Genomic DNA, 16,824 nt, shown 5'->3' with positions numbered 1-16,824 from the left:
AGTATGGGAAATATCTGAAGCATGATTACGCAATATGACGTCATTTTTCCTGAGAATGTATCGGAGTTGAGCCATAGAGTTTGGTCACCATACTCTACTGCCACTACTCATTCAAATTAATGTTGCTCACATTTGGACCAAATGCAAATTTAAATCTAAAATATCTACTCCTTGTAGACAAGACAGATGGGCAGGGAAGAGCGAAGAGGGTGGAAGAGCGCGGCGCGGCCTGGGGCAAAGAACAACAGCCGAGCAGAGTAGGTGAATGGGATGGGGGCGGAGAGTGGAGGAGAGCAAGTTATCAGCCCAACCTCAAAGGGAAACAGGAGAGGTGGGATAGGGGGAGGGGTGATGGGATGGGGGGAAGAAACAGGAGAGTGGCACTTTACCAGCACACTGCGACACCTTGAAGATTTGTATACAGTGGTCTGCTAGGTCTAGTAGTAATATTCAAAGATATGAGTTCTGATAGCACACAATCTTTGTGACCATATTTCAAAGCGTGAAAGGTCAGATGTCCATGTTTAGATATCATTCATACATGTTCAATGTAACAGGTACCGTGATAGAATACCACTGAAGGAGAGATGTAGAAGCACCATACAAAACAAGAACAAAACATAACGCATACATACAATACAACAATATCAACCCCCCCCCAAAAAAAACAACAACAACAACAAACAAACCCAACAAAACACAAAAAAAACACAAAAAAACAACAACAACAATCTCACACACACAAAAAAACAACAAAAGCAGTAACAAAGAACAAACAAATAGAAAGCAAAGAAACAGAAAAACAACTGCATGCAAATGAGGTGTATAAAACAAATTCTCCCTTCTCTTCCCCAGACACTACCGCAATACTCTGTCAAAGTGATTGAAGAGCGCTGCCGCTTTGCTTGTTCCAGATGTGGAGCAGTCTGCAATTACTGTTTATATACACACTCACATCCCCGCCTTGCCCGCCCAACCAGTCAACTGGACAATGACCTGGAACCAGCCGAAGCAGACATAGCACGAAGCCATTTCTCGCAAGTCTGCGTGCCTCATGCCAACCGTAATTTCCAGACCACCCTTCAGTGCAGAAACAGGCATCGGACTGTGGAAATGGGGAATCAGTCTTCTAGTTTCTGTTCTCCGTTGTCATTCCTTCTTTGCTTTGTCGTCGTAGTTCTCCTTTTCCCTTCTTTTCTTGTGCAAAGCAAACATTAAACGAAGTGTTTCGGCCTACTTTGTCCTTTTTAACTCACTTGTGTAAACAAAGTGAGTCTATGTTTTAAGCTGGTGTTCAGTTGTCTGTGTGTGTGCCTGTGATACACCTTAACATTGATATTTTCTCTGCAACTACTTTATCAGTTGACACCAAATTCGGCATAAAAATAGGAACAAGAGAGGCAAAGCCTTCAAGACTCCCTTGTGATACACTTTTTAAAAAAATCCAAGCTTTTTATGTATTGAGTATTATGCATTTACTGTTATATTTATATTTTTTGTATTCTCTAAACTTGGCACTTTAATCTGATATTCGACCCAACAAAAGATCTGTCATTATTATCATTTTTTGTTCAAACAGGAACTTCTTTTGCTAAGCATAGAAGTTTTATTTATTTGCAAACGTTTTGGTGCAGATAGTAAACAAGGGAAATTACTCTGTAATGCTAGGGGAGTTAATTTACTTTAAACTGATCTTTCTCATCTTAAACATTACATTTTGAAACAAGAGAGGCAAGGCCTTGAAGACTCACTTGTGATGCACGGTTTAAAAAAAAAATCCAAGCTTTTTATGTATTGAGTATAATTTCAAAATGTAATGTTTAAGATGAGAAAGATCAGTTTAAAGCAAACTTAAGTTCCCCAGCAGAGTAATTTCCCTTGTTTTACTGTCTGCACCAAAACGTTTCCAATAAAAAAACTTCCATGCTTAGCAAAAGAAGTTCTTGTTTGAACAAAAAATGATAATAATGACAGATCTTTTGTTGGGTTGAATATCAGATTAAAGTGCCAAGTTTAGAGAATACAAAAAATATAAGTATAACAGTAAATGCATTATACTCAATACATAAAAAGCTTGGATCTTTTTAAAAAGTGTATCACAAGTGAGTCTTGAAAGCTTTGCTTCTCTTGTTTTCCTTTTTTCTAGCTTCCATGTGACATCCTTCCTTTTTGTCAAAATTAAATAGCAACAAATGCTTTCAGAACCACACAAATCCAAATGAAGCCAGGCTGATTTATAAACAGACGGAGTTACGTGGTTTCCAGTTTAAATATGGCACACTACAGGTCTGTCAGTGCACAGTTTTGTGTGCATCAATCATTGATTATAAATCTATGTAGCGCAGGTGTAAAGAAAGTCCAACAGTGACAGCTGGAAATCAACTTCCGAGCGAGACCTTTGTAGTTGTAAGAAGGCTATCCGAGAAGAAAAAGTGCAGACAAGGAATCGACTGCCCAGAATCCTTCTACCCACGGAATTCTTTGCCCTTTGTGTGCCAAGAATCGACTTTGTTGCTAAGGTTCCCCCTTCTCAATGATCATCGGATCCTAGGAACCTGCCATCATTATCATCACTACTGGTGCACAGTCTCATTCACATTTGCCAAACCCATTCCTGACCTAAATCCTGATCAGCGAGTTGGGTTTTGCGAAGGTCAAACATCTGCTCAATTTTTTCCAGCAGATGTCAGTTGTGTGGTGTATATGGATCTGACCTTATGCACACGCTCAGATACCTCGTTGAAACTGAAAACTGAAACCTAAACGTTCCCGGTGTAAGAGATTTCCGGTATTGTGGTGTGTATGTGTGCGCGCGCGCGCCCAGAGGACAAAGAATGACGAAGCAAGCAGCGGAGACCGCTCCGCACTGGCAGAGACAGATCTGACAGTACAGGGAGAGGCAATTCTGAAGTATGGCTACAGCATCAACCTGTCAGGGACTGTTGTCAAACACGGCAAACAGTCGGAACAGAGGAATTCAGGGTGACGCTGGATATGATCTAATCACGATGACTTCGACTTCTTCGGGCAGGCAGTTCTCAGTTATCACCATTACCTACTCTTTCCAGACGTTTGCAAGTGATAAAGCAGTCAGACATCAGTTCTTCATGCACCAAGTCGAGACGAGATGGATTACAAAATTGCACGCTGTTGGAGGAAAAACCTTGTTCCTTCTCGTCCAGCTTATAAAAAGACTGGATGAAACATCGAATTCAACAAGATATGGCTTGGATATCAACTCTGAAAAGACCAAGTTGATGGCCAGCTACAACGCCTCATCGCTGATACTACTGTCCATGGGGACGGAAAGAAGTTATATGGGATCCATCGTCAGCAATGAAGGATCTGAATCAGAAATCCTCTCAAAGGCAGCAAAGACAGCATCAGCACTGTCCAGACTAAAGCCTTCAAGGAAGGACAGCAACATCTCAATGAACTGAACACAAGATCAGATTCCTGTGTGCGCTGGTGCATTCCATGTCCCTGTATGCATGCGAGACATGAACCCTCAGATGGATTTGGATATCAGTATCAGTATCAGTAACTCAAGGAGAGGTCACTGCGTTCGGACAATTCCTTATACACTACACCAGATGCCTGACCAGCAGCGTAAGCCGGCAACGCGCTTAGTCAGGCCATGAGATTAACACCCCCCCCCCCCCCCCCACCCCCACACACATATATATATATATATATATATATATATATGCACATGAAAAAAAATAGATCATCTATTTTTAAAAAGAGATTTAAAAAAATAAATAAAAAGACAATAATGGATTTGGAAAGCAGAATTCAAGCCATGAAAATGTTATCGTCACTGATACCAAACTTCAAATACACTGATCATTTAACCATTGAACACGTGCACCAAATCATCAAGCAACATACTGAACCTTTTGAAGATCTGCTGACATCAGTGAGGAAAAGAAAGTGAAACTGATGGCCATGTAACAAGATTCAGTGGGGTTGCTAAAACAGTCCTCTAAGGAGCTGTCGATGGAGGGAAACGGAAGGGAAGACAGAAAAAAGTGGACTGAAACATTGCAGAATGGACAGGTGATCCATTTTCAGAGACTCAGGTTTTGACGCAACCAACAGACCTGGAGAAATCTCGAAAACAGCTCTTCTGTGTGGTACCACAATGACTCTTCACAGACGAGCGCAATAGCCGAGTGCTTGAAGCGTTGGATTTTTCAATTTGAGGGTCCCGGGTTCGAATCTCGGTAACGGCGCCTGTCTGGGTAAAGAGTGAAGATTTTTCCGATCTCCCAGGTCCACGTATGTGCAGACCTGCTTGTGCCTGAACCCTCTTCGTGTGTATATGCACGCAGAAGATCAAACGCGCACGTTAAAGATAATGTAATCCATGTCAGCCGGTTCGGTTGGTCATGGAAACAATAACATACCGTGCCGGTATACCCACCGACGAAAACGGAGTATGGCTGCCTACATGGCGGGGTAGATAAACAAAACGGTCATACAGTAAAATGTTTCATGTCTGAGTGTATATGTGTGCGTGCCTGAAATCTGAATGACACATGAAACGAATGATGAGAGCCCAATGGCAACCTGTTGTGCAAATCAATGACCCCGTGTTTGTAAAGCGCTTTGAGCTTGGTCTCCGACCAAGGATAGGCCCTATATATTATTCATTAATTCATTCAGTTGAGGGAGAAAGAAGAAGAAGCCACGGAACACAACTGCCAATCCATAAAACATTATGTGACTGACGAATATAACTTCGTTATAAGCTAACATGAAAAGAGATAGATGAGTTGCACATACAAACTTCCTCCGTCAACTATCGTCACATGTAGTAAATTAAATGCCTGACAACACATTTGTTTGAAATAAAATCTTCAGTGGTTATCCGTTTCCCCCTGTCCTCATGCCATAAGTCCTAACGAGAATATGGCTGTGGTCGCACGTACCTGGAAGCATATTGCAGGCTAAGGGGAACATAACTCAGTGTCAAGGCCTCGGAGAGGAGAACAACTAAAGGGAAGTACCAGCTCCGGGAGAGAACAAGAAGTCAGCCCAAGGTGGTGCCCAGTGAGTGTCTGCCTAGCAAGTCCCTCAGAGTGTGTGACTGAGAGTGTACATTGAGGGGGCAGTAGCTATCCTTCAATAACGTGTGGTTTGTTTTTCGCTTTGTGTCTGCTCGCAGGAATACTGGTCCCGATTAGCAACTTGAATGTCTGCTGTTATGCAGGAAAATGATTAACTGACTATACAGATGCTGTGGCAATTCTTTACTGATTCTTGATTGAAAGTGGGGGCTGTTTTCGCTTCGTGTCTGTTGTTATTCAAGAGTACTACAGGCTTGCCTAATTAGCCTCTTGTCTGTGGATGCGGCAGGCAATCAACTTGCAGGGTCTGTGTCGACATGGATCTGATGCTGTTACATTGATTTCAAACATTTCGTCTGTCATCACATCATGTTATTCCTTTTGTGTTCAGCTTTACCGGGTTTCCGTGGCCATCAAAATAGCATTACTATGGCTCCGACGTGCGTCGAATACCAGATATTTAATTTGCCTTCTGTGGGGCGAGCAGCACGTTGCTTATCCTGTTGATATAATGCAGAAGGAAGCGACATCAAGTTAAGCTTTTGATTCACGTCAGCATTATACCGTTGTTGCTTTTCTTATATGTTTACGTGTGGCAAAATTTGTCACTTGCAATGATCTGAATGATTGCCAGAAGCAAAAAATTATATGATTAAAATAGCCCAGAAATGAAGCAACATGCTCAACTTAGTAAGTCAGCTGATTTTTGCAACTGATAAATACTTATTCGATTCCGTATTTGTATACTGTCAGCCATTTTCCCACCTTTATCCACGTTCATCAGAATGTAACAATGTTACGCGAGCTTGGTAAAACCGGTTATTCTATGTATTGTAGTTAACTACTGATGGCGGAGATCCAATAACTGATTTTTAGAACTTGCGAATGTCAGTGCAGTCTCTATTACGGTATCTGTGAATCATTAATTTGGAGTCTTCACCGAGACACCATGGATCCATTAAACTGAAAGCAAATATTTCGACGGATCTAAAATTAGTTACAATGACGTTACAATCGACTGAGGTTAACCTGACGTCGACACGTACTCCGCACTACTCCTCGACTGTAGGTTATACCATTTACAACAGCTGGAAAGTATAGTTTGGTTGTGAAGTATATACGCACAGGCCAAAATAGTTTAAAGGCGTAAATAACGTGCATTTCAGAAGGCTCAGAAGTGAACTGACAAACCTTCATGGAAGTCGATTATACCACTTTTATCGTGTCAGTCGATGACTCGTTCACAATATTGATCAAATTAGTTAGTTCCAGCCAATTCCTGTTTCGACTGAATAATCCGCGGCATCACATCATCAGGAAAGACGGCCACGGTGCAATATATATAATGTCATTATCAGCAAATAGTAAGGTTATTTGAGTGTAGGTATAGGCATCACTTAATGTTTAACTTTGTTAATGAATTTTCCTGATTCAGTTGTCAATTCATTTATGGACAACGAAGGAAAATACATACGATATTTTCTGGCTACAAATGTCAAACCACTTTATTTTACGGAAGACCGAAAAAGAAAAATATATGTTATCGAGAAAAAAGAGAAAAATTCAACACGAAGAAAAGATATGTAACTGCGTATCCGTCTACTCGTAAAACTGATTATGATGATGATGATGATTATTATTATTGCTATTATCATTATTATCAGTATTATTATTGTAACGAGTATTATCATTATTAGCATTTATTCAGATTATTATTACTATTATCATCATTATAGTTGTATTATAAGGTTAGTCATACCCACCGGAAAGTGTACTCACATATTGTACTTCAATAGTTCCTTCACTCAGTGATGCTTAGCATGTACAATTAAAAAACAAATGACATTGTCAGGTAAAGCAATGGTTTACGATAACTTTCAGCCCCTCTTCCTCTGTACAGTAGCGAGTGAATAGTGTGATTGAACGCTGTCTCAAGCAGGAATGTTTATGATGATCTCTTGGCATGTTAACATAATTTGAATGAGGAGCGCTCAGCTTTCTCTTGTGTATGGCGTAAGTTCATGTCCATGTGCAGATCTGAAGCACTGACTGGGCCGCGTGGCAGGGTTAAAAAGAAACATTCAAGGTAATGGAGAGATTGTTGAAGGAAAATATTTGATCGATGTTACTGTATCACAAGCATCCCCCCCTCTCCCTCCGCAACCCTCCACCTCCGCTCCTTTTTATTTCCTACCCCAGCCAGCAGCCCATCATTCACAGACTGTTCTGTCGACTCCAGATTTCCCCAGTGCTTCATCCCGTGTGAATCTTCTCGCCCCAAGTGTGAAGAAGAGGCGAGCAAGTTAGTTTGTCGGCACTATCGCGTGTCAGTGCTCCCCTTCCATCCCTCCCCCAGCCCTCCAGCATAATCCTCTTACAATCGACCTGGAATTTCTGTGTGCCACCACCACCAACCAACACCAGAAGCATTACCGCCATCATCCAACGCGGCAGACAAGGCCTCCCGCTCGCGCAGACACAGCAAGAAGCCAGCAAACTTCTGGCTGCTTCTACCTCACACTGCAGCGAAGCGGGACAAGAAACCAAAACGGATTTGAAGACGAAAGTGTTGAGGGTCGGACGGTTGTGGTTGTCCGTCCTCTCTTTGTGTACACGTGTGCTCTGCGAGGAACAGTGACTGTTATTTCCCAAACCAGGGCACGCCCAGGACCGACTTGTTCAAAACGATCCAATGGATCGAGACTGTAAAGGATGAATCTAAACAGGTAATCTTTGGCAAATTGATATTAGATTCCGCGAGGAAATCACTTTGATTATTATGGTCTGTTTTGAATTTTACTGAAACAAAATTTGGTGGAAAAAAGATGAATGATACGGACAATGGCAAACTGTTCCTGAAATTACTGCTTTTAAATGTTAACTAATCATTCGAGCTGCAATTATGTTGTGTCAGTATACGGTGCATCAATATGTCATAGTCCGTGAAGTAGGCCAAACTGAGCTTGAGAAGAAAGTTGACTTGTTCATCAATAAACAGATTGTCAAAACCCAGGTAGATGAGACATAATAAACGTATTTTCGAACAAAATAACGAAAAACATGAAATTGAATGGTTAAAATTTTCTAGAAGTCTAAAAGGTCGTCATGATAAGCTTAGTGGTATTCGTGGTGCAGTAAATCATTACTGATCTTTTTAACCATCGTCAAAACAATGTAGGATCCAGCGGGCAGCACTGCTGTCAGAAACTGAGGAAGAAACACGCTGTTGCTCAAGAAGGTGTGGGGAAACCTACAGCGTTGCATTCCAAGTGTGTGCCAGCATGGAAAGCCAAGCAGCAGCCAGCTCAGCACAGACAGTAGCACGAAGCGGATGGTACCAGGGCTGGCAGCTGTGGGTGGTGGTGGTGACCTTCCTGCTGGGATGTTGGGCCTGTCCAGTGTTTTCTCAACAGTACGATACCATGTATGCCGCCCCACAGGCCTCACCAGACCCCTGCTATGACGACAACAACAAAGCCAAACGCTGCATCCCGGACTTCGTCAACGCCGCTTTCAGCAAGGAAGTAGTGGCCTCTAGCACCTGCGGTCTGCCCCCCTCCAGATACTGTCGTTCCAGCACAGACCCTGACGGCCAGATCAAAAGAAACTGCTACATTTGTGACGCCAGCCATGTCAAGCGGCGGCATCCGGCCTCATATCTGACTGACCTGAACAACCCCAACAATGTAACATGCTGGATGTCCGAGCCTTTCGTCCAGTACCCGCAGAACGTCACGCTTAAACTGAGCCTGACCAAGAAGTATGAACTGACCTACATCTCTCTGCAGTTCTGCTCTGCCCGCCCGGACTCCATGGCCATTTACAAGAGCGTGGACTATGGCAAGACGTGGGTGCCCTTCCAGTACTACTCCAGTGACTGCCAGAGGATGTACTACAAACCGGCACGTGCAGCCATCACAAAGGCCAACGAGCAGGAGGCACTGTGCTCGGAAGCATACAGCAACATCGACCCTCTGTCTGGGGCCAGAGTGGCCTTTAGCACTCTGGAAGGTCGGCCCTCCGCCTACGACTTTGACAACAGCCCCGTGCTGCAGGACTGGGTGACGGCCACAGACATCATGGTGGTCTTCAACAAACTCAACACCTACGGCAAGGAAATGGTTGAGGCGGAGAGCGCCAGAGAGAGCTACTACTACGCCCTCTCCGACTTCGCTGTGGGCGGCCGTTGCAAATGTAATGGTCATGCTTCCCGCTGTATCACCAACCGCGAAGGTCGCCTGGTATGTGACTGCAAGCACAACACGGATGGTAACGACTGCGAGAGGTGCAAGCCTTTCCACTATGACCGGCCTTGGCAGAGAGCCACCTCCACCGATGCTCATCAGTGTGTCGGTCAGTCCTGTGCGTCCGCACTTGTTTTTGTTTTCTTTCTTGTCTGTCTGTCATAATCTTTTCTGGCTTCTCGGTTTCTGTATGTCGGATCTGTCGTTTCCTGTGACTGTCTACTTTTGGCAGGCAAGGAATTCGTCCTAATAATGTTGAACAATACATTTTCTCCTATATTAAAACCATCATTTCTTGACCTTCAACAAGGAGCATAAAAGTGGAGTGTTGACCTAGTGGTAACGCGTCCGCCTCGGAAGCGAGAGAATCTGAGCGCACTGTTCGAATTCCACACTCTCCAGTATCCACCCCACCCCCGCCATCCGCCCTCTAAGCGGTGTTCCATACTTGGGATGGCAGTTTTATTATAGTGTGTTCAACCATACAAATATATTTGGGAAACAGGGATGAGTAGGGTTGAGGGCAGGGTGTGTGTGGAGAGAACCCACACCGTGTTACTGTTTTTTTTTGGTTTTTTTTTTTGGTGTGTGTGTGTGTGAGTGTGTGTGTGTGTGTGTGTTGTGGGGGGGGGGGGGGGGGGGGGCGCACGCACCCACATAAGGTTTTTTTTAAATTTCTTATTTTATTTCTTATTTTCTATTTTTTTAATTTGTTTCTTTGTTTTCTTTTGGGTTTAAAAAGAAAATAATGTGGTATAAGTAATTTATTTGGGATGATTCTTGCAATGTGTGACCATTACATGATGACACATATCTGATTATTGATTACCGGTTTGTGGATACTACACACACACACACACACACACACACACACATATATATATATATATATATATATATATATATATATATACCTGTGTGTGTGTATATATAACGGCGGGGAAAGTTACATGGCAAAAGGACCGAAAAATAATGGTCTTCCCCCCCCCCCCTTTTTTTTTTTTTTTTTTTCCTTCTTCTTTTTTTTTTCACTTTGTGGTTAGTCAGAGTCAGTGATTATACAGCAGACTAGGGAATATGAAAACCGTGGTCAACTTGAGTTGTGCTTTTGAACACAGTGCGTGGAGCAGGAGCCGTAGCCGTGTGTCACTGAGTTGCACTGTCACTGCGGCTCCTGCTCCTGTCAGACATGGTATTTGAATTGCACGAAGAACATGAAATCAGCAGACTGCTGATCACGAGTGAAAACACTATCAGTGCAAACACAGACATGCTCATACAATGAGGGCAAAGCTCTCGCACCCACCCTCCGCAACTAATGCAAGCATGAAGAAGTGAGGCAAGGCCTCAAGGACTCTTGTGACACGCGCTGTATCCAGTAAAGAAATCATGAGGTAGAAAAAAGATAAGATAAAAATCATTGAAATAGGTCCTATATTAAATATTAATAAGCTTTGGAAAAAACAAAAAAAACAACAGGCATGCAATTGGGATCGAACCAAGGATATTCTGTTCAGTATCATGCTTAACCGCATCTGACGTTACTTGACCAAATTTGATATTTAAAGCTATGGGTATTTTTTAGCGCAATAAAAATATTATTGTGGTTGAGGTAATAACACAGTTCAAATGTTTTCTCGACATATCTCGATTATTTAAGAAGTTCTTTTAATTCGACCGTAAAGGAGACGTTGACATTGCCTCAGGCGCACCGCAACATGTATAGATTTGCACAAACCAGTCGACAAAGTAAACCTGGCTGAACGAAACTGTTCATTCCAGTTAATTCAGTATCCACGGAATAACACCATTTAAATCATGATTTAAAAAACAAATCATTAAATACATATATATCTCAACTGTTAAAGAAATTCTTTTAATTTGGCGGTAAAGGAGACGTTGACATCACCTCAGGCACACCGCAACATGTACAGATGTACACAAACCAGTCCAACAACAGGCCGACTGAAACTGAAAGAAACGTTCGATTAAATTTTCTTTTATGTTATTTCCAGTTAATTCAATATCCACTTTTTAACATTCATATGCAGTAAACACGTCGATGATGTAGTTAGTGTCACTGTATGTGTTCTGTCCAGAACTTGCATTTCTTTTCTTGTCACTGTGAACAAGAAAAACGATGTTGTGCGGTCTTCCCAAACATAGCCTTCGTTCTGGCAACAAGGAAGTGGGATTATGGATCGAGCGTCAGCGAAATAAACTGTTTATGATCCGGAAATACGGGCTTAATTCGGAAGACTTACAACCTATTATTGGTATGACTGTACAGATTTTTTTCCACCTATGTTTAACACAAATGTGGTATTGTCAGACAAAGTATTACCACAGAAAGTGTATTTGTTAAAGTTTGCCACACACACACACACACACACACACACACACACACACACACACACACAACCGAGCACCATGCTCTCATTACCAGATAGTCATCTTTTTTAGAATTGTCTTTTTTTACACACAAGCATACAAATTTGCAATATATTTACAACAAGAGAGGAAAGGCCTTCATGACTCACTTGTGACATACACTAAAAAAAAGATAAATGAAAATGTAGATAAATGAATTAAAAAAACATAGATTGTTAAAATAAGTCCTGTATTTGATATTATAAAGCTTAGGGTAAAAAAAGGAGAAAAAAAAGAAGAAGAAAAAGAGAAAAGAGTGAGGTATAAAAGCAGATTCGAACCTATGATGTTCGGGTGATAGGAATCAGTTTTACCCACTGCGTCATCTGGATCTAGAAATGACGTTCAAAACTTCATTTTTAGCAAACATACATCACCCAGAAAATTAACAAACACAAAAATAAAAACTTTAAACTAAACGTTTTTATTAACATAGCCTATTCCCGAGTACTTATTATAAAGCAACAGCCAAACACAGGCTTAAGAAATTGAGTAACATTCAACTATGGGTACAGCACTATAATATACTTCCATCCCTGCGTGTTAACGAAAAAAAAAAAGAAAAAAGAATTTAAAGAAAATCTTGAAAACATGAAGTACTGGCGTTTCAGCCATAGAACTAGACGACATAAGAACGTCGGGGAGTACCAAGTATGAAGAAAAAGCGTAAATAAAGATTGTAATAACAATATACCAAAACAGTTTGTTTGTCAACTTGTGTTTATCCCTGCAATACACTGGAAGCAAAATTGTCAGGTGTCTGAGAGTGTACGTAATGTTGGTAGAAAACATCTGTGCTTTTCCACCTTCCCATTTTTTGCACAATGTGAGGATCCATACCACTCTGAATGGCCAGCGTGGCCCCTGTCGGCCGAAATGACTTGGCCGAAAAACCCTGCTGAGACAGACCGGCAAGGTGAATACTCTCTTCAAGCACTTTTCCCACGGCTGTGGGAGAAATTGCCTTATATGGATGTTTAAGGGACAAGAAAACGGCTGAATCAGACCTGACGCTCTCTGTACGTGCCAAGTAATCAGACAGTGTGTGCACAGGGTCTACAATAGGGTTGGTGTGGCGTGGCAGAAAGACCTGAAACCCTGACCTCTGAGTATCGTTTTTGATTCCAAAAAATGTGACCTTGACCCCTTGTGCAGTAAACTCTAGCATGTCTGTGGTGAACAGAACAGACTGTATGTCACCTGTTGTAGGATTGTAGACAGTTGCCTTAGGTGCCACGTCTGACGGGCGTAGCATCAAGGCCAATGCTAGGAGTGTTATAGCTTTCAGCCTTAACTGTTTTAACGACAGTGCATCGTTTCCCCCCCAAGAGTGAAACATCTTGACAAATTTATCCACGGGCAAAACTGTTGATTTTTTCATTGGCCTAACGGTTTGAGACTTGACCAGAGCCGTGGTCAGTCTCACTATATGAGTGTTCTTTGTCAAATCTTGTAAGCCTAAGGCTCTGTACATGTGACTTAACGCTGCCAAGGCTGTGTTCAAAACCGATCTGGGTCTGTCAGATTCGTCACAGAGAGTACACATGAAATCCGCTGAAAAGCGTGTATGTATGGGAGGAAAAGGTGTGTTGGTGTTGTCTGTGTATGTTTTACACCTGTCTAACACTCTGTCATATCCTAGACGTGTGGACGCTGCAAGAGCTAGCCTAGACTGTTCAATAGCCCTTTCTGACCACCCCAGCTGAGTTAGACAAGCGCTCCACACACTCTCCAAGCTGCTATGTTCCACCCCTTGTTTCTTTTGGGTTCGACTCCCACTCCCATGAAACACAGAGTGTTTTTGTGACGTGGTAATATCACCGGTTCTGTGACTGCTATGGCCGTCAGCTTGTAGAACCAGGGTTGACTTGGCCAGATTGGAGCAATCAGTGTGGCCAGTGCTTTCTCCTTGATGATTTTGTCTATGATCTGAGGAAGTAACGCCCAAGGAGGGTTTATAAAATTGTTTTCGTGATGCCAATTCTGTGCCAAAGCGTCCACTGCCTCTGACAGTGGTTCCCAGTAACGAGAGTTGAACCTGAGTAGTTGAGCGTTTTGAAATGTAGCAAAACGGTCTATTGTGTGTGGACCCCACCTGTGTTCCAGTAACTGAAACAATCTTGGATGAAGCATCCAATTGTGTGGATCGGGTGATCGACTGAGTGTATCTGCCACCGTATTGTCCACTCCTGCAGTATGTTTGCAGGAGACTAAGATTCCATTGTTTTCTGCCACACCCCAGATTGCTATTGCTATTTTGGATAGACTGGGAACAGGACCCCCTTTGTTGTTGACGTATGCCCCAGCGGTCACATTGTCTGATAAAATCTGAACATGCAATCCCTGTAGCATTGACTTGAATGCAATGAGGGCGAGCAAAATGGCTAGTAGCTCCCTGTAATTTGATGACTGACATGAAACTCTACTGTTCCAGTCCCCCTTCGCTTCAAGCTCTCCAATGCGTGCTCCCCAACCAAGATGGGACGCGTCCGTTTCCAACTGTATGTCAATGGGGCGGGGCCTGACTTCTCTAAAATTCCATTCATCTACAGCATTTAACCACCACTCAAGTTCCTGAATACAACTGTCATTCAAGATGAGAATGTCCGACCAAGACGCCTTTGTAGATAAAAGTCTATATAAATGGCGCAAAAACAGTTTTCCAGGCGATACCGCCCATGCCACAGATACACACAGTCCTGCTACTTTTGCAATAACACGTGCACTTGCTCGTCCCTGCTTTAACACAGTGCGTATTTGTCTCTTAATCCGAGTTATTCTTGACTTGTGCGCTTTAATTACTGGAAACTGACCAGACGTATTAATTGTGTAGCCTAAGTAATCAAGCTGCTGCGAAGGCTTTGTGGAAGACTTTTCGTAATTCACATGAAGTCCCAAGTCTTCTAGTGTGTGTAAGACCAAATCTGTGTGGTCCGTAATGTATCTGAACTTAGCACAGATAAAAAAGTCGTCCACATATAGAGATACTCGTATACCCAGCTGTCTTGGGTAAGCAACAACAGGACGTAATGTTTTTGCAAAAAAATAAGGGCTTAGGCAAAACCCGAACGGCAACACATTAAATGAGTAATAAGATCCTTCAAACTGGAAACTGAGGAACTGTTGATCATCGACATGCAACTTGATATGATAAAAGCCGTCTTTTAAATTGACCGATGTCAGATGGTCTTGAGACTCAACAATGCGAATATCTTCTTGTTTAAAAGTAGCTCTTTGACAAAAACTGTTTAAATGTCTGAGGTCGGTAATGAGCCTAAACCCGTCATTCTTTTTGGGTACACAGCCCATGGGTGAAATGTATTTGGGTTTGCACGTACACTGTTTGATAAAGCCTTTTAGCAGGAGTCTTTTAATTTCCTGTCTTATAAACAACGTGCTGGCAGAGTTCAGTTTGTGATTCGGCAATTCAAATGGTTGAGGTGTCTCTATAAAAAGGTATGTTTATTCCATTCTCTAACCAACTCAAGACGATGTCACTTGCACCGATACGTTTCCACGCACGTAGATAGTCATTCATAAGTCTCCGAGTAAAAAGGCGTACATACTAGAGTGACGTCAGACGTCAGGCGAGAGCCAACACAAAGGCATTATCCAATCAGGACACTGCAGCCTAACGAAGTGCAGAGGGAGACACAACAACGCGAAACACAAGGCAGGCACACACGCAGTGTCACTCTGACTAGATCTAGTTCACTGGTGTAGTTGGCACGAGAGGAACGCGTGGTCTACGAGGCCTACGGTTGATTCGAAGACTGATCGCTTGAGTTCGAAGTGTCACGCCTGTATCCACGACTGCTCGGAAAACCTCTCGATGTCTGTTGGGCGAACAAATCTCCGCGACCGCGGCCAAATTCTCGGAAACTGTGTCCTCTTCCACGACTGGTCGACTGCTGAGCCGCTGGTCTGTACACTGAAGCAATTGTCGCTGCACTTCGTAGATTGTCCAAGGCTTCAGGGGTAAACGTGGAACCCCGTTGCAAAGACCGGAAAAACCAGGAGACTGTTGGATCAAACGTCGACTGCACAATTAAAGCCGCGTGTTCTTCCTGTAGGTACTTGATATGGGCATAAAGCATAGTAAATAAGTCCTCGAATCTGCTGTCGGTGGCTTTGCTATTGGGCGGTCCACACTGTAGCAGTTTCAATGCAGTTTCACAGTAACGAGCACTGCGTACAATCACATTACACAGGGGTTGGTCTGTTTTCTTGATGCCTTGACGGTTACCTGCTTCTGAAGGTAATGTCAGTTCTGGTGGCAATCTTACTGATTGCACAGACGCCTTTACTGTAGCGTATGCTGCATTCACGTCAGAATCACAGACAGGCTGGGATCCGGAGGGGATAGCATTGAGCGGTTCTCGATTGTTCTCCTCACGGCAGCCATTTCCGGTCTCGCCGGCTTCCAAAAAAGCAACCCGTCGGTTTAAAGCTTGAAAGTCCACTGTCAAAGTGCGAATTTCGTCCAACACGTCCTTTAACGTCGGTTGCGCATCCTTTTCCCGCTCGGGAACGTCGTCCTGACCCTTCCCATTGTCGTTCTCCATCCGATGACACGTCTATTTTGCACGCCAAGATGCGAAACGTGGTAAGCTTATGTGCTTCGTATGCACACAAAGGAAGTGAAGGGTAGCAGTCACAATCACGTGACTGCTACCAAAGGAAATAAATCCAGTGTAAGTTAAGTTTCTGGTGATTACTCATGAAAAAGTGTTGTTGTTTTTTAAGCACGATAATTCGTTTGCGGTACTGGAGTTGATAACGCCTTTAAGTCATGTTATTCTGGTATATCTTGGACATTTCAAATATTCTTTAAACTCCACGGTAAAGGAGACATTGCCATCGCCTCAGGTACACTGTAACATGTCGGCTGTTTTCTCAAGATCTGCACAGACCAGGCTGACCAAAACTGTGAAATGTTCGATTCAATTTTTCTTTCATGTTAATTCTAGTTAATTCAGAGTCCACTTTAGAATGTTCATATGTAGTAAGCACCTCAATGGTGCACTTTGTGTCACTGTATGTGTTCGTTGTTTGATGCGGCTTTCCGGGACGTTTTC

At 42.8% G+C, this 16,824-nt stretch overlaps 1 protein-coding gene across 2 annotated transcripts in view; it reads left to right on the top strand.

Annotated features, from left to right (window-relative positions):
* Positions 1-7,377: 7,377 nt before the first annotated feature.
* The window catches only part of LOC143292976 (netrin-1-like), an 85,967-nt gene continuing 76,520 nt past the window's right edge, over positions 7,378-16,824 (top strand). Inside the window, exons 1-2 of one of the 2 annotated variants that reach the window (XM_076603711.1) lie at positions 7,378-7,798; positions 8,251-9,425. In XM_076603711.1, the coding sequence (XP_076459826.1) occupies positions 7,785-7,798; positions 8,251-9,425 (1,189 nt within the window). In that variant the 5' untranslated portion in view covers positions 7,378-7,784. The remainder of the gene's footprint in view (positions 7,799-8,250; positions 9,426-16,824) is intronic. The other variant, XM_076603710.1, reaches the window with a different exon arrangement.

Source organism: Babylonia areolata, chromosome 18, assembly GCF_041734735.1.
Source record: "Babylonia areolata isolate BAREFJ2019XMU chromosome 18, ASM4173473v1, whole genome shotgun sequence".
Lineage (NCBI taxonomy): Eukaryota > Metazoa > Mollusca > Gastropoda > Neogastropoda > Buccinidae > Babylonia > Babylonia areolata.
This window is presented reverse-complemented; position numbering and strand designations above follow the sequence as displayed.